We start from the raw sequence: 18,937 nt of genomic DNA, 5'->3' as shown, positions 1-18,937 counted from the left end.
ATTAGATTCTGGATGACGTTCTAGATGAAAAATCAAACCCACCTTAATTATCTTCGTAGATCTAGATGACATTCCGGTCTTCGACGACTAGTACCAGGTCAGATCTTATAGTTGTCGACCTAATCTCGGTCAACATGAACAGATCCCAGCCTGAATCATGTAGAGATCGTCGGATATTTAGCAACAGATATCACCGGAAACGTCAACACTTGCCGGACAAGTTTCTTGAAACCCCAAATAAAATCGTCAAAATACAAACGAGCAGTCGAGTGTAGCAACTCTCACTAAAAATCCTATTTATTATTAGTCGAATAGGAAACCCAAATTGAGAAACCCAAGTGATTCTGCAGAAACCATAAGATTTCCAGAACAATCAGAATTAGGATCAGGACCCCTAAAACTCAGGGGGGTATTTCCTACTTGACGATTATCCTAATTATTCGTTGTCAACATAGAATTTTAAGAAACTGTCGACTCAGCTAGGCTACCGGGACACATGGCAACCCTATGCTAAAAAGTAACCCGTCGCGCCACGCGACAGAGTTAGGTTTCCCTGTCGCGACACGCGAAGGGGACGATTTTCCAGCTATAAATAGAGGGCTTTGGGACTTAGATTTTGGCATTTGAACGACGAGAAAACTCTCTCTGTAGGCTGAGATATCGTCTAAACAGTCCAACAACACACACAATCACTTAGTGCTGCTACGATTCAGGGTATTAATTCGATCGCTATTACGATTCAACGTCCGATCGATTGAAACTATCCAACGTATGATTAAGTGCTGCTCAAATTGAGCTGATACTTTATTGATTCGTCGTGATTTCGACTTGAATATTTGAGTGCTGTTCGAAGTCGGACTATGCTCTGTTATTCGTTGTGAATCTGCTGAATTGTTAAGTATTGCACTTTGTTAATCGTTGTGAGGGTTTAATCTCGTGAATTGTCGTAAATGCTGTATTGGTGTAGGTCCCTTTTCGCGGAGGATAACGAACCTAAACCTTGTTATACTAACCCACTAGCAAGTGCGGAATCCAAGCTAGTAGGCAAACCGGGATGAAGCAAGTAGAGAAACACAAACACACAAGATTTCACCGATTAACACCACTGTATTAATACGTATGAAGGTTCCGGTTACAAGCACAATGTTTACAATCAGTTTGCAAACTCTCAAAGTGTGTGTGTGTGAGTTTCGGACAGAATGCTCTCAACTCTCCAACTTTCTGTCTGTGTGCATATCTGCCTCACACTACACTGCATGGGTATATATATACCCAGCACAGGTTGTCTATCCCGAAGGATCCGATAGATGGTCCGAAGGATCATCTATCGTGGACAAGTCATTCGAAGGATGAGCAGGGACCTCGAAGGATGATCCTTCGAGGTCTAACAGTCGAACCATATCTATCGACCATCTCGAAGGATCAACAGTATCCTTCGAGTCTATCCTTCGAGCCTATCCTTCGAGACAGACTAACATATTACAGCTTATTGGCCAAGTCAAACTAGGAGGATAGTTGACTTGGTCAACTTACAGACTAACTTAGGACACCGTTTACATACAGACCGAATACAGACAAAGTACAGACACAAGTGCACCAACAAACTCCCCCTTGGCTGTAGCTTTGTCTTTATCTTCTATAGTTGTAGACTCGTCTCGAACTTCGACGGTCTTTGGTCTTAGAGTTACCAAAACTCTGATGTCCTTTCAAGTCTTCAATGTCGGAGGATCTTCAAAGTCTTCACGTCTTGAAAGCAGAGAGTGTATCAACAAACTACCCGTATCATGTAGGAAGTGTGTTGACAAACTCCCCCTTAACATAAGCTCCCCCTTGAGTTATGCTCTTGAAAAGACTTTATCTTTATGAAGTGAGATCCTTGTGGTGTTGATGATAGCCAGCGGCAACTCGATCATCTTCATCAGTTGAGCGCCTTCTCGTTGTGTCTTCATTCCAAAGCTTGTCATCGACCATGTTCTCCTAGCCTTTAGAATCTGCACATGCAAGAAATCTAAACGCATAATGAGAACAACTGCTTGGAACATAGTATAAACAAATGACACACGAATGACCATGTCACAATCAAACACCGTCCGACAGTTTGAAAGTTTAATAAATTTTTCAATTTTAGTCTTTAACTTTCAAAAACATGCGAATTTCGACCGTTTATGAAGATTTAGTCAGTTTGGTTTTCGTTCAGGTTTCGGGTAACAAAGACTTGAGCTCCAACATCGTACGATCGAAAATAAAGTAGAAAGAAAATCTTTTTGGCTTTTATAAAGTTTATATTAAAACACACCTAAAATCTTTTTGGTATTTTTGAAATTAAAAGACAACAATTTAAAATCCTTTGAGTGTTATCAACGACATCACCGCTAATGTCGTGCTGATATGCACCAAACGACGAAACTGTTTAAAAAGAAAAACAATAAAAGTTAAGCAATAAATAAATAAATATATACAAACATTCTTTTTGCGAGTTTCGAGGGTAAGAGAATCATATCAGTGTACGGTCATGCCAAAACACTCTTGTTGTTCAATTAGTTAACATTAAGATAAGCATCCTATAACAATTATCGGTATTGTTGTCCACTTAAACTCAACTTATCAGATGTAATCATGGCGAGGGGATACGTTAAGGTATGATTTATACTTACCGACCGGTGTTCATCCATATCACGACACATTCCCGTATCAAGGTATGCACGAGAGTTCATCTTACCGGTGAGTATACCGATTATCATCTGTTTGACCGTATAAGCTGTGAGATACTCACTTATTTTGATTTGAAAACAAGCCCTATGTGATATAATCACTTATTGATGAGGAACTTGATTTTCGTATGCATGAGGGCACAGGTGCAAGTCCGTGAACAGGTCAGTACTTTCGTACAGCAGAGAGACGAACTTGACACCCGGAAAAATGTGATATATTATCACTTATTTGATTTGGACATGTGATTGTTTATCACTTATTGAGGTCGAATGCAGTATGCAATATGTACACGTATGTATAGTATCATGGAAGATCTAGACTTGCGTCCCCGTTATTTTTCGGTAAAAGATACAACCATGATACCCAGATGATAAGCAGCATAAAGACCGAATATCTCAGAACCTCGGCAATCTATCAAACGAAATTTCGGTACTAAGACCATATGCCAATGAATGGTTCCCACCTGGTCTTCAGTCGATTAAGATTTATATCACCCTGCACACTTTAAAATGATTGTGAGCCTACCGATACATCTTATATAGAGCTGCTTATCGTTTTGCATTTAAGGTTTAAAGAGGTTTGGATAGACCACTGATGTACTATCATTTTATCTTTTGCTCGCCAGGAAACTCATTTTTGTTTTTCTATTGTTTTTGTGTTTTTGAAATTTTTCGATGTTTTTGGATTTTCTGATTTTTGGATTTACTCCCCCTAAATTCAATAAACTAAGATAAATTTAAAACACACAAAGATATTTATAAAAATGATTTTCCGATGTTGGTTTACTCTTGCTTGACCTTAATGCCATTTACCAATAATAAGAAGTCAAATCTAGATTTGTCAAAAGCTTTGGTAAATAAGTCGGCACGTTGGTCATCGGTGTGGACCTTAACAACATCGATTAGCCTTTTCTCAAAGCAATCACGTATGAAGTGATATTTGATTTCGATGTGTTTGGTCTTTGAATGCTGCACAGGATTTTTAGTGATATCTAAAGCAGCAGAATTATCAACGTAAATAGGAGTAGTTAGGAATTCAAAACCGTAGTCCCGCAATTGTTGTTGGATCCAAAGAACTTGTGAGCAACAACTTGAGGCAGCAATGTATTCAGCTTCGCATGTTGATGTAGCGACACACGTCTGCTTCTTGCACTGCCATGTGACTAGGCGATTTCCTAAAAACTGACATCCAGCCGTTGTGGATTTGCCGTCGATTTTACATCCGCCAAAATCAGAATCACTGAATGCGACCAAGTCAAAGTTATTATCCCTAGGATACCACAGACCGGTGTCGGGGTAAGCCTTCAAATAACGAAAAATCCTTTTGACAGCTGCAAGATGTGAAGCCTTCGGATTAACTTGATATCTGGCAAGTAGGCACGTTGGGTACATTATATCTGGCCTTGATGCTGTGAGGTACATAAGGGATCCGATCATCGCGCGATAGTATGAAGGGCTAACAGGTTCACCCTTCAAGTCAGGAGTTATTCCGTGATTAGTTGGCAATGGGGTACCAATGGGCGTTGCATCGGACATCTGGAACCGGCTCAAGATGTCTCCAACATATTTAGTCTGATGGATGAATATCCCAGACTCCGTTTGTTGCACTTGTAGGCCCAAAAAGAAATTCATTTCCCCCATAGCACTCATCTCGAACTTATCCTGCATGATGCGCTCGAAATTCCTACACAAAACATCATTAGTAGAACCAAAAATAATGTCATCAACATATACCTGTACCAGAAGAAGATCTCCATCTTGTTCTTTGATGAAGAGAGTACAATCGATAAGACCTCTTCGAAAACCGTTCTCCAGCAGATATGTAGATAAGGTTGCATACCAAGCTCGTGGCGCTTGATGAAGACCATAGAGAGCTTTGTTGAGCAACCAAACCCGATCGGGATGAACAGGATCTTCAAAACCTGGAGGCTGTTCGACATATACCTCTTCCTCAACCACACCATGTAGAAATGCACTTTTGACGTCCATCTGGTACACCTTGAATCCTTTGAATGAGGCATAAGCCAGAAAGATCCGAATAGCTTCCAGACGTGCAACTGGTGCATAGACTTCGTTGTAGTCGATCCCCTCTATCTGACGAAAACCTTGAACGACTAAACGAGCTTTGTTTCGAATAACCACTCCACGGTCGTCTTTCTTGCATTTGAAGACCCATCGAGTGCCAATCTTCTTGTAATTCTCAGGTTTTTCAACAAGCTTCCAAACACCCAGCTTGTGAAATTGCTGTAATTCTTCCTGCATGGCTTCAACCCAAGCACTGTCTTTCAATGCTTCTTTCCACGACTTTGGTTCTTCTTGTGACACGTAACACGCGAAGGACCAGTCATTTTGTTGACCAGATTCTCTTATAGCTGAATACAAACCAGCATTCCGGTTGTTTCTCAGCTGATTACACGTCTGCACACCGCGATGGACATCTCCTATTATGTTCTGCTGGGGATGGGTATCGTGAATCCGCATTTCAGGATTATCTGGCACACGAGCGTTGATACCCAAATTGGTAAGATTAAGATCAACAACCAACTCCACACCTGGAATATGTGTAGAAGTGGATGCATTCCCTTCAGCAGTGTCTATATTCTGCGTATGAGGTGTATCACCAGAGGCACCTTGAACAGGAGCAGCTGGAGCTGAAGATCCTTCGGCTGCATCATGATATTCATCATCTTCGGAAGAGTCATTATAATCAGCAGCATCTTCATAAACCTCATTTTGTACCATATTGTTGACTGACGAAGACGCTTGAGGGTCAACAACAATAGGTCTAACCAATGGCGAGACAGCAGCGTTATCACTTTCCAACAACATTCGATCAGCTGCTGATTCTTCGTCAAAGGTTGGCAGATTGAAGGAGTCAAATAGCCCATCATAATCGAACATCCACGGATCACCCGGAGCCCTAACAGGACTCGTGTACCTTTGAACCCTAACTTCGCTCCATAGCTCAATCTTTTTGGTAGCTAGATTCCAAACACGAAAATTCGGAGTTGCATATCCAAGGAAGAAACCCTCGATAGCTCTTGCACCAAACTTTCCATCCGGCTCAATCATAGTACAAGGAGCACCAAACGGTTCAAGGTAAGAAAGATCCGGTTTCCTTTTCTGTAGGAGTTCGAAGCAAGTCTTGCCATGTCTCTTAACTGTAAGAACTCTGTTCAACGTGTAGCAAGCAGCCGATACAGCCTCTCCCCAGAATTGAATAGGGAGTTCCGACTCTACTAACATTGTTCTTGCAGTTTCAATAATAGTCCGATTCTTCCTCTCAGCGACACCATTTTGTTGTGGAGTATAACGAGAACTGTACTCATGAAGAATGCCTTTAGAAGTACAAAACTCATCCATAACTTGATTCTTGAATTCAGTTCCATTGTCGCTTCGGATCCTTTTCACTTTCAACGTATAGAGATTCTCCAACATTGTAAGAAGATCCTTGAGGATGCCAGGAGTTTCACTCTTGTGTGCCATAAAAGATACCCAAGAAAATCTAGAGTAGTCATCAGTAACTACTAAACAATAAGCATCACCAAACATTGTCTTGTGCTTCATAGGTCCAAAAAGGTCCATGTGAAGACGTTCAAGAGGCATGCTGACAGTGTTGATTTTCTTCAAAGGGTGAGACTTCTTTGTTTGCTTCCCCTTTTGGCACGAGACACAGATATCTTGTAGATGAAAACTTCTTACAGGCACACCATTCACAAGATTATTTTTCACCAAATGGTTCATCTTTCTCAAGTGAATGTGTCCCATTCTTCTGTGCCAAGATATAGACTCCTTTTCTGTGGCTTTTGAGACAAAACAAGTAACTTGTGCAGATGTTGTAATCGCCTGGCTCATGTCGAGAATATAAAGATCATTAACTCTCGGAGCCGATAAGAGAATCCATTCTTGTGGAATTTTGAATCCAGGTTTCAGCACATAGCAGCCAGCGTCATCAAAAATCACTGAGAACTTTTTATCGCAGATTTGCGACACACTCAGAAGATTGTGATCAATTTGCTTCACATAATTGATCTTATCAAAGCACACGATACCATTGGAGATACTTCCTTCTCCAGTGATGTACCCACCTTTATCACCCGCAAAAGCAACATACCCTCCTCTAATATTTCTTACGTCGTATAGGAGCCGTAAGTCGCCAGTCATGTGCCTGGATGCTCCACTATCAACAATCCAATGACTATTAATAGTTCCTCCTAGAACATCCTGCACATGTCATTTAAACACATCAGTTGAGAATGGGGACCCAAGCCTTAGTGGTCTTGGGTCGTCCCTTGGCATCACGATACGTATGCTCTATCTCTTGATGGTTTTCAAGAACAACTGCTCCCCCTGAATTGTCACCCGACTTAGGTAACCAAGTTTGTCTTTGCCTACCAGTTTTTGAAGATTCTGGTTTTACAGGTTGTGATACACTTGGTTCCTTTTGTACTGTTTTAACTTCAGATTTTAAAGCTTTTTCAACAGTTTTTATGTTCTTACGTCGTTGTTTAGTTTCTTGTTCTTTTACAGTTCGTTTATCATGTTTAGGTGAAACTGATCGACGTTGAGGGTGAACTGATTCAGGTGGAGCTTTTTCAACCAATTTCTTCTTTGGAGCATTTGGGCAGTTTCTGATAATGTGCCCAATTTCTCCACATTTGAAACAAGTTCTCCTTTCAACAGACTTAGGAGAACTTGATCGAGTACCAGATGTTGAATTTGTAGAACCTGAGGTACTTGCTCTTTCATCACACCCGTTTGTGTGTTGGGTGTAGTTGTTATCACTGTTACGTTTTAAAATCTTGACTTGTTGTACAAAATCAGTGTTTGATTTGTTTTCAAAAGTCTCAATTTTATCCGTACCTTTTGATGCTACAAATTTAACATCTTTTCCTTTCTTCATGTAACGAGCTCCTTTTGATTCAACCTTAGCCTTTGGCTTTGGAGCTCGTTGTTGTTGTTTACCCTTAGAAGCAATAGGTTGTAGAGTGGTTTGAGATTTTTGATTACCAAATTGTTTCCTAATCTCAGCCTTAGGAATTGGATCACATTGTGTTACCACAATTCCCGGAAGTGTTTTTCCCAAAAATTTGTTTGTATTGTCTTCAAAGACTTTATCAATCAAAGATTTATTTACATTTTTTATTGGAAAAACATGATCTGAGTAGATTTTATTATCTCCAACCAAAGTGTACAACACATTACTGCTTTTAACAGTAGACACATCTGCCTTATCAACCTTGACAGGATCAATCACTTGCTTCTTAACAGATGGAATCTCAGGAGTATCAGGATCACAAAGGATGTGATTCTCTCGTGGAATATCTACTCCTTTCATCTTGCTAAGTGATTTATCCTGATCACTTACAGCCACATCTGATTCATCATCCGATGTCTCATAGTCCTCGATAATTGGAGGACTTTGCTTCATGGATGGTGAAGCTTCTTGTTCCTTAGGGGCTGTGTTTGAAGAATTGTCCGGTTTGAACCCAAGGCCAGTAGCAAACTCCTCAACATCAAGAGGCACACTGGGTTCATACCGAGGCATTTCTTCCTCATCAGGCATCTTGGTATAGTTGTTCATCAAGGGGGGCGGACATTTGTTATACCCTATGCCTTTCTGATTTCCCTTTAGTTGTTGAACGTCGATGATGTGATCAAGCACAAATTTGGAGTTAGAATAACTATCCAATTTCTGTTTGATCGCATCATGTTCGCATTGGGCAATAGCTAATTGCTTTTTAGTTTCTTCCACAATGTTAATATATTCATTTATACTCACTTGCTTGTGGTAAACTACTTTGTTAACCTCGGACACATTTTTCTTTAAAGTTTCTATTACAGATTTAAATTCTTTTTCATTCCGAGTTAAAGCCATGTTTGCCTCTTTGCATTTCGACAGTTCAATAACCAAATTCTGGTTATGACTATGAAGCTTTTCTGATTCAAGCTTCATCTCTGCACATGATTTACAAATACTAGGAGCAGGGGGTTCAGAAGTTACCTGACTAGTAGAGGCTGAGCCGTTTTCCATAAAGGCAGTTTGAAAAGAAAAAGCTCCATCTTCAGAGAATAGCTTTTCCATTTCCTTTGATGCAGTAGCAGCCTTCCTAATCAGAATTGATTTCTGACATTTAAGCTCATCAGCTTCATTCAGTAGCTCCTGAATATCATCATCTCCTTCTTCATTCACATCAGGCTCTGAGTGATTATCCCCAGAAACAGAGCCTTCTTCATCAGAACTTCCAGAATAACCAGAACTGTCATCACTCCCAGAAGATTCTTCTTTATGAACCTGCTCGATGACCTTAGCATACAAAGCAGTTCCACTTCCCTGATCACCTTCACCAAACTGAACTGACCAGTCACAGCCTTCATCTGCTTGAACAGCCAAAGCCCGATTGTGATTGGTAGTTCCAGGCTGTCCCTGATTGTTATTCACTGCCACCATCCTCCTCTCACGGTTTTCTTGTTGGGCATTCACACTCGTCTGGTTTCTAAAAGGGTTGTGATTGCCGTGTTTTGTTGGTCGAGTGCACTCGCGCTTAAAGTGCCCTTTCTCGCCACAATTAAAGCACGTGACGGCATTAATATCAAACCCATACTTCGTGTTTTTCTTTCCTTCCAACGAAGTTCTTCCAGTTCGTGCCATGAAATCTTTTGCCCTTCTAACCGCACTAGCAAAAGCCCATTTAATATCCATCAACTCCATTTCTTCCTTGTCGATCTGATCATAATCTTCATTGGTCATGTTGATGTTTCCAAGCTGACCTGCTACCAAACCACAGTATGCACTGACCATGGTGTTGATAATCTCCATATGTTCCTTAGCAACTTCAATACTAAGGTGTGAAAGATTTGAGTTGTCGACTCGGATTGTGTGATGACTTTGGGGTTGAGATTGAGGATTGCTTGTATAGTGAGCTTGCTGTTGTTGTTGTTGAGGTTGTGGTTGTGGCTGTGTTGGAACAGGAATGTAAGACCTCGGATCGAATTGAGGTTGTGGTGGAGCAGCTGTTGACTGAGGAAACGGAAAGGAACTTGAACTTGTATTGGACACAAATGCAGTCTGCAGCTTAGGTTGCTGTTGCTGAGCTGCAGCAGATCTTGCCAAAACATCGAATCCTGGAAGATACATTTCCGTATTCTGAGGAGCTGGAGCACGCCTTGCTTTCCTAATTTCTTCATCATTTTTATGTTCCAGCTTTTGAATGAACTCATAGATGTTGACTTGATCTAGAGTTCCAGTATGCTTCAACAGTTCAATGAAAGAACTCCACTTTGGAGGTAAGGCATCAGCAAATCTACTCACCATTTCTTGTTGAGTAGCGACAACTCCATAAGCACACATCTCACTAATCAAATGATAGAAACGTGTGATCATATCATTCAGAGTCTCGTTTTCCAAAAACTGAAAGGATTCAAACTCTTTCTTCAACAAATCATGCCGAGATTTTCGAGCAGCTGCATTGCCTTCTCCTCTAGCAACTAAGGCATCCCACAATGCTTTCGTGGTCTTGCAATATGAGAACTGATGGTAGATGTCTTTGTTGAGTGCTTGAGTAAGTGTGGCAAAGGCCTTTTTCTCCAATTCATAAGCCTTCTTGTCATTTTCAAGCATATTTGCATAACCTTCTGAAGTTGACGCAGCAGTCTCAAGATTAGTATTGAACGCATTGATGAAACACGTCCAAAGATCAGTGCTTTGCCCTTGAACATATGTGTGAAAACGGTTTTTCCATGATGGAAAATCGTTCATATGGTTCAACTTAGGTGGACGATTGTTGCTGCCAGTTTCACTTTCACTAATCAGAAGGTTCTGAAGACTTTGACTTTGATTGGATACCAAAGCCCATTGACTTGGACTAATTGATGGCTGTGGAACCATACTCTTTGCCCAATCTGCAGCAGTCACTAACTCTTGATTGTTTCGTGAGTCCAAACTCCAATCCCATGGACTTGTACAGCTCATTTTGATCAAATATAAATTGAGATCCTTCACAAACACAAACTGTTAAGTTTAAACAGACGAGAATTGAAAGATAAAAAAAACTGTTCGAAAGATCAATACTTGTTCGAATGATCAACAGGGTTCGAAAGATCTTTGTTGAGTTTCGAACAAAAACTTCGAAGGATGACTTCGAAAGATTGACTTATACGAAGGATCCTTATCTTTCGAAAGATGATTTCGAAAGATTCTCCTTATGTTTCGAACACAGGTCTCGAAAGATGACACTTGTTCGAAGAATCAACAGTGTTCGAAGGATCACTGTTGATGGCTCGAACAATAACCTCGAAAGATAACCTTGAAAGATTCACCCAACACGAAGGATCCTTATCTTTCGTAATGAACAGTAACTCGAAGGATGTATCTATCGAAAAGATTCCTTGACTCGAAGGATAACACACTGACTTCGAAAGATGTTCGAAGGATGGTTATCTTTCGAATCTCCTTGATCGAAGGATGATCCTTCGAGCTCGAAAGTTATCTTTCGACGGTCTGACACGCTGACAAAAGTACGACAGGTTGGTGAAAAGTTGATGTGGTTGGTGAGCCAACTTTCGGCAGAAAGGATGTTCTGCCACCAACTTTTCCACCAACTATTTGACTTTCAAAAAGTTTACCCAAAATGGCAACCTTATCAACAAGATCTGGTCACCGGAAACACACCGGAGATATGGCCGGAAAAATCAAAGTCACTTAAAAACAAGTTTTCAAGTTACCCAACCCAACCTTGAACACTCCCGAAGGTTTAGAAACCGTTTTTCAGTTTAAACAAGCAAGAAAACCACCAAAAACGGGTGCTAAACCAAGTGTTCAAACACACCAAAGATCTTGAACAACCCGGTTTTAAACAAGGTAAAGAGCCAAGCTCTGATACCACTTGTAGGTCCCTTTTCGCGGAGGATAACGAACCTAAACCTTGTTATACTAACCCACTAGCAAGTGCGGAATCCAAGCTAGTAGGCAAACCGGGATGAAGCAAGTAGAGAAACACAAACACACAAGATTTCACCGATTAACACCACTGTATTAATACGTATGAAGGTTCCGGTTACAAGCACAATGTTTACAATCAGTTTGCAAACTCTCAAAGTGTGTGTGTGTGAGTTTCGGACAGAATGCTCTCAACTCTCCAACTTTCTGTCTGTGTGCATATCTGCCTCACACTACACTGCATGGGTATATATATACCCAGCACAGGTTGTCTATCCCGAAGGATCCGATAGATGGTCCGAAGGATCATCTATCGTGGACAAGTCATTCGAAGGATGAGCAGGGACCTCGAAGGATGATCCTTCGAGGTCTAACAGTCGAACCATATCTATCGACCATCTCGAAGGATCAACAGTATCCTTCGAGTCTATCCTTCGAGCCTATCCTTCGAGACAGACTAACATATTACAGCTTATTGGCCAAGTCAAACTAGGAGGATAGTTGACTTGGTCAACTTACAGACTAACTTAGGACACCGTTTACATACAGACCGAATACAGACAAAGTACAGACACAAGTGCACCAACAATTGGTTACTTACCTAAATTCGTGTGCGTTAGATTATTAGGCTTATCAGTAGGCTAAACTCTATCCCATACCCTTACAATCAAAGAAGATAGGCAAACCAAGCAAAGCAAAAGCAAAGGTGAGTTCACAAACTTTCTACAAGGCACGGCCATCCTCCAGAGGTAGGATGCCACTCCACTAATCTTCGCACACATGCCTGTAGGGCTGCGACGTGATACGGATACTAACATTTGCACACATGTCTGGGAGACCGCGATACGGGCTAGTAAGCCAGCGAACCAACCGTGAATTCACTCAACTTTGTTGTTGACTCGTTGTTACATGCCTTGCAGGTCGTTAGATCCCTAGCTTAAGGAGCTTGCACGAGGAGGCGTGGTCGTTGTGGGGAAAACTTATATTAAACTTATGTTTTGCTTCCGCTGTAAACTCAAACTATATTTTGACACCAATTGTATTGTGGTTGGTTTTTATAAATAAACTACATGCTTGTTCAATATGATTGGTGGCTATGATCCTGGGCATGTCACGCCTCCAAGGCGGGGTGGGGTCTTGGAGGGGTGTGACATCGAGTGTTTTTTTTTTCAATTTGCAAATCGTTTTTTAGACAAAAAAGAATCAGGAAGCAAATTGCTTCTTATTTGCAGATCTTGTTGTTGCTACTTGCGACATTCAAAGAGATATTACGTGTGATTGAAGGCTAAGTTTTGAGAAAGAGAATGAAGGGGTGGGTGGTGGTGGTGGTGGTGGAGTGGTGTGGTGGATGGTGGTGGTTTGGCAGGTGGTATAGGGTGGATGGCGGTGTTATGGGGTGGAGAGAGATACAACTATAACTATGAGAAATATATACAGAGAGAGAGAGAGAGAGAGTAGAACCTGCAAATGGTTGGATATCTTTTAAAACCATTTTTGAAGTATTTTTTAATAAATGGATGGATATTTATGAAATTTACACAATTAGTCTCTGCAAAGTGAATTGACAAAAATGCCCTCGTGTGTAAGGTACATGGCTAGATTTAACAAAAAAAATACTGGGTTAGTCCCGAATGACATAACATGCAAGATTTGGAAACATAAAGTACAAAACTCGTCAATTTTAAAGACAAAGTACACCGCCTAAAAAGGGTATAAAGATAAAGGACAAAATTTGCAATTCGCTCTATAATCTTTAAACATTCAGGTGTGTGACATATCAAAATGGTCCCTACTAGTCCTACACCACCCCGGCCTATACCCAAATGGTCGTTGGATGAAAAACTCAAACGACAGCTTAATTAGGTCTATGATGCAAACCTTAACCTTTAAATCGTTGTTCGACGAGTCCTCATACAGACTTCTAGAAGTAGGGGGGTTATGACGCAAAAGCTAACCTTAAAACGACCATTCAATGAACCTCAAAGACTAAACAGTGTGGCATTAGATTATCATAGTAAGCCCCTATTAAAATATGTAACTTCTCCAAAGAAATACCAATGATTGTAAATTGTAACATGGGATAAGTACTTTCAAAAATATATAAGTTGAGTGAAATATGGTCCTTGAATGCATTCGTAAATTGCAATAAGTAGTGTAAAATTTGCATGTTAAAGTAATTAAGGTTTGAGGTAAAAATCTAAGAACTGGTATTAATACAACAATACATTCTATGAATGAAAATGAATTGAGTGAATATTGATATCCACTTAGGAATAGCCTAGTGGTATTGGTGAGTTAAATCAAGTTTTAGGATATGAGAGATACGGGGTTTAATTTTCATGGTGTACAAATTTAGCTATTTAAAAAACAAAAGTTAATATTGATGACTTTGTTTTATATCACAAGTTCACAACCTATGTCTTTTGACTATTAATTATTTTAAAGAGACAAAAGTTACTGTTGATGATTTTGTTTTATATCCAAAATATAGCCCAACAGGAAGCCTCTACAGAAAAGAAATAATAATTAAAACTACAAAAGGCATCATCCGCCTAAATTCAGCCAAAACAAAACGAGAGAGCAATGGATTCAAAATCTGAAACAAAATAAAAATTTATACATCATAAGCAACAGTAATACTTAGGTGTGTCTCATTTGATGTACTTGCTACTTATAAGCTCAACTGATCATTCTCTACAGCCATGAGACTCCTTTATGGGTGTCTTGAATAGGGTTTTCCCGGAGCGCCCACCAAAGTACACCTAAAACCACACGTTTAATGACAAATACATGATCAGCAACCGATATTGTGAAAACGAAGTTAACTACTATTGAAATAAAAGTGTCTCCGAATTCATGTCTCACGCCCTAGTTGTTTATAATATAAATTTGAGTACTTTTTGTAACAAAAAGTGTTTCACGCACGCATAAAATAATAACCCAAATTGACTCGTTAACCAGTACATCCCCCCCCCCCCCCAAACGCCAAACTAAAAAACCTTTATTTCCGTCTGGAAAACATTATATTCCGACGAGCAGCTATATATAGGTAATGGGAGGAGAACCTTGTTGGTTTCGTAGTTGCTGTTGAAGAGCTTGCTTGACTTGGTCTATTCGTAGGTCTTTCTGACCTCAGGCTTTCAATCAAACAACAAGAATGCAATTAGTATCACATAAATTTTCTTCCATTTAATAATCAAATTCGTTTGGGATGCATAATTTCAAGGTTAAGCATACATGGTAAGGCAACGACAGACTTCAATGATAGAGATTATATTATATAACTTCTTAGCGAATACATATATATATGGATGTTTGCTCTCAAACTTTCGAGCATTTGGATGCTAACAGCCATACATATGTGACCATTATAAGACCTTTTAAAACATGGTGGAAGGTGAAATAATTAGAAATTTCCTATAATTTCGTCATTACGAATTGTATGCTTAAATCATAACATGTGCTAACTTGAGTGATGCCTTAAATTAACCAGCCCTGACCAGAAAGAAGAAAAAATGAACATAAAATATAAGAAAGAAAATAAAAACCTTTCTTCGAATTTGTCGACGAGATCTGAACAACTCAACAGATTCTCCATCGGTTCCCAAGTGTTGGTGTTTTCAGGCCATCCAAACCTACACAAAAGCATATAAGATCCAATTACTAACAAGTCAAATATCCCAATTCGTATATAAATACATCATTACCATGAAAGGATTTGAAATTAACATAGCAATCGAGTCATGAATTCGGAATCAAAAACACTCAATATATCACATTAACTAGAGTTGATCAGTAAACAATCTCATTCTTCACTACTCAAATCTAAACATCTTAGATCAATTATTTCATGTTGATAAGATTAATTAATTACTACTTGAAGTAGTTCTCCGATTACAATGATCCAGAACACATGATCGCACAATTAATTTTGCTAGTTATAATTACCAATTAATTATGTTTATAAATCAAAACCCTAAAGAATTGAATTAGGGCACTTACCATTTCACAAGGTACTGCACTTTCCCCTTTTTTCCACAAGCAAAGATCATCAGATACACAAAAAATAACCAAGTAAGATCAAGAGATTGAAACTAACTGATGAAATTAGCAAACACACGAATTGAAGAAGAAACAATAATAGACCTTGTGACATCTCTTCTTTCTGATCGCTTCTACTTGGTAGAATTCATCAGCTAAGATGGGACGACTGTTATCTTCTTGAACTCCATTCATGATGATTTCGCTTTCGTAAGTTCTTACAAACCCTAGATTTTCGAGCTAGGTTTTGTCGGATTTTGTGCTGAGTTCCCAGTTTGGCCCCAATTTTATAACCCTAATTTACCAACTTTAGCAAATTGCATAGAAGGGCCTGCACTTTGAAAGTTTTTCATATATTTATTAAGATATTAAGTATGTAGAGTAAGGTTATTGTATAAATAGGTCTTAACATACAAATTGAACACGTATTTTAGTCTCAAAATCTTAAAAAAAAATCGTAATTTTACACTAGTAGAATAATTATAATTACTCGACTAATGTAAAATTAGGATTTTTTCTTACATTTGTCAATTAAACATCATACTTAAGTGGATCTTAAGTGGATGAGAAATTTTTTTTTTAAATGTTTCCTTCACTTCTTATGCGTCGAGCCAAATATTTTATATGTAGATAAAATAATCAAATTCAATGATGAATAAAACGTTATTGAAAGCAAAAATCATAAAAAGGAACACCGATATTTAAATTGTTTGGTTGATATCGATTCAATATGGTAGTGTTAAGGCACCGTATAGTTTGTGAAACCAAAAGAAGTATCTTATTTTAAATAAAACTTCGTTTTTAATAAAGTTTATATATCGGAATGTTAACCAAAAATTAAAATCATAAAAAGAAAGTTGTATTTAAATTGTTTGGTTGGTATCCATTCAGTAAGGTAGCGGTAAGCTACCATATAGTTTGTGAAACCCAAAAAAAAGTATCTTGTTTCAAATATAACTTCGTTTTTAATAAAGTTTATATCAGAATGGTAAGCAAAAAATTAAACATAGCAGCATATTGATATGTTTTAGAAGTTAATAAATGTAATTTATTAAAGAGCTAGGATTTTTACCCGCCGAGCGTTGCGGCGGCAAAAAAACATGGCGTAGAGCTTCAATGTTACAGTTAGTTTTGTGAGTCTTCAATGTTACATGAAATCAACCAAACTGTTCCGAACCAACTCTATATTTCATTTTTCTATTTAGCTAAATACTCGAAACCAATAAATACAAATTTGTCTGTCATTTAAATGTTCCTAACAAACTCTAATAGACTGGTTATACAGTTGTAGTCATGAGATTTGAGAGGCAAAAATTATGCATGTTGTACAGAAGCAAATCCTCACTTTTGACATAATATAAAAGTGCTGCAAGTAAAATGATGAGCAATATGACCCTTAAAACTCCTGCTGAAATAGAAAAAAAGAAAAGAAACCAAAACGATAGTAAGAGTGGTAAGTTGGTCGGGTTAGTAACATGTCAGGCCATGTAAATTGACCCGCAAGCGCTTTGTGGAACCTTTTTTTATCAATAATAAATGCGTCATCTATGAATACGAGAACAATTAAGTATTCAAATTTTTCCTTGAGATCACTCAAATATTTAAATTACTCAATAAGAAGCTTAACTTGCCCTTAAAAGACTTTATAAAAACAAATATGTTACATTACGGGTCAACATACTATAGGTTTAAATTGTTGTCTTTTTGAATTTGAATACATGGGTAGCCTCCAAAAGCATTTTCCTAAATCTTAGTTTGACCCATTTGAGGTAGAAACACAGCCTATATTGATTAACTCATAAATAAATGGCCCCCAAAGTGAAGCATATTCATATCGTTTTTGCTAGTTTATTTTATCGTTGTCACTCTTGCACATGAATCTAAAGAGGCTCTCTTGCACTTGATCTAAAGAGACGAGGCTAAAGCCCTATATATAAAAATAACAAAAATAAGCAATATGGTACACATAATTAAGCTCAAGATAGTTATTGATCAAAAAATAAAATAAACCTTGAATAGGTTCTTTCCTAACTGAATCGGTTTTAAGTTGGTTTAACAAAGGAGTTCCTAACTTGAAAATTATCTCATAAATTTTACCCAAATTTAGAATGTGGGAACAACTGAAACAACTAAACCTAGAATGAGTACCACTTGAAGATAAGTATGGGTTATTGAACTATATATCTTCATCACCTAAGGTTTACCTCTTGGAGAGAAGATGATCAAAGCAACTTCAGCATTCTCCTCATTTGAGTCTTCCCTCTCACCATCTTGATCAATTTTCTTGAAAAACTTAAGCTTTCAGCCTGTACAACATAAAAGTTAATAAATAAAAGGTTAAGATATTGTGAAAATGCAAGACATTTTACTGTCATTGAAGTAAATGAATACGAGGGAGAACCCATTGATTAACTGATTAAGATCTATCACACAAACACCCATATCAGTTCTTGAATCAAGATAAGTTCCAGCAACCACCGTTTACTCAAATACCCATATCAGTTCTTGAATCAAGATAAGTTCTAGCAACCACCGTTGCCATCTGTCCTTTGTACCCACGCTGACTTCCAGATACGGGTCATCCACTAATCTTTAAGATCTAACAACATCCAGACCCAAATAGGTAACCGGAGAAGTCGCCGGAGCTTAACTGAAGGCCTGTAACATCGAAAATAGCTTCAACGTACACAAGATAGACCCATCTTACCGGAATTCGTGCAGGAGTTAACCTGAGTCTTGTCAGAACCCTAGCTCGCACCGCCTCACTGGATTCCTTGTCTTCTGCTCTATAGGTAGGGGTACAACACTCGCCGATGATGCTGAGAAGATGCCGACAGATCCGCCATGGCTCTGCCACCGGAGGTGGTGGTTGGCCACCCTGTCTCTCCGTTTCTAACACTCTATCTCTCTTCCAACTTTGTGTTGCATAGATGTGTGGACATGTGTAAGCACAACCACATATTCCTTTTTTTTTTGAAGAACACCCAAAGCTAAGGGTATAACCAACCCAAACTCAAAGTTGTTACTTATTTATAGGTTTTAATTACCAAAATTAAAAAAATATTACTAAAAAGGTAAAATAAAAGAATAAGAAAACTTGCTATTATATATATATAGGAAAAGTATATTGTACATTACGGCTTAACTTACTTCACGTACAACAACGTGCGTGATTTGTTCAATAACATGTGTGATTAATGTTTTCAATATGCGTGATTATTGTGTTTCAACATGCGTGATTTTGGAT

General features: G+C 38.6%; 1 protein-coding gene across 6 annotated transcripts in view; it reads right to left on the bottom strand.

Annotated features, from left to right (window-relative positions):
- LOC110937314 (probable chromo domain-containing protein LHP1) overlaps positions 1–18,674 on the bottom strand; it is a 37,885-nt gene extending 19,211 nt beyond the window's left edge. The window contains exons 1-8 of one of the 6 annotated variants that reach the window (XM_035988653.1): positions 18,104–18,666; positions 17,895–17,996; positions 17,036–17,098; positions 15,796–16,021; positions 15,652–15,677; positions 15,198–15,284; positions 14,715–14,786; positions 14,104–14,411 (exon numbers count right to left, since the gene is read on the bottom strand). In XM_035988653.1, the coding sequence (XP_035844546.1) occupies positions 14,363–14,411; positions 14,715–14,786; positions 15,198–15,284; positions 15,652–15,677; positions 15,796–15,885 (324 nt within the window). In that variant the 5' untranslated portion in view covers positions 15,886–16,021; positions 17,036–17,098; positions 17,895–17,996; positions 18,104–18,666 and the 3' untranslated portion in view covers positions 14,104–14,362. Of the gene's footprint in view, positions 1–14,103; positions 14,412–14,714; positions 14,787–15,197; positions 15,285–15,651; positions 15,678–15,795; positions 16,022–17,035; positions 17,099–17,894 lie in introns of those variants that run through there. The other 5 variants (XM_035988654.1, XM_022179713.2, XM_022179712.2 and 2 more) reach the window with 5 other exon arrangements.
- Positions 18,675–18,937: the final 263 nt, after the last annotated feature.

Source organism: Helianthus annuus, chromosome 4 (genome assembly GCF_002127325.2).
Source record: "Helianthus annuus cultivar XRQ/B chromosome 4, HanXRQr2.0-SUNRISE, whole genome shotgun sequence".
Lineage (NCBI taxonomy): Eukaryota > Viridiplantae > Streptophyta > Magnoliopsida > Asterales > Asteraceae > Helianthus > Helianthus annuus.
The sequence above is the reverse complement of the archived record's forward strand: the minus strand, read 5'-3'. Positions and strand labels throughout refer to the sequence as shown.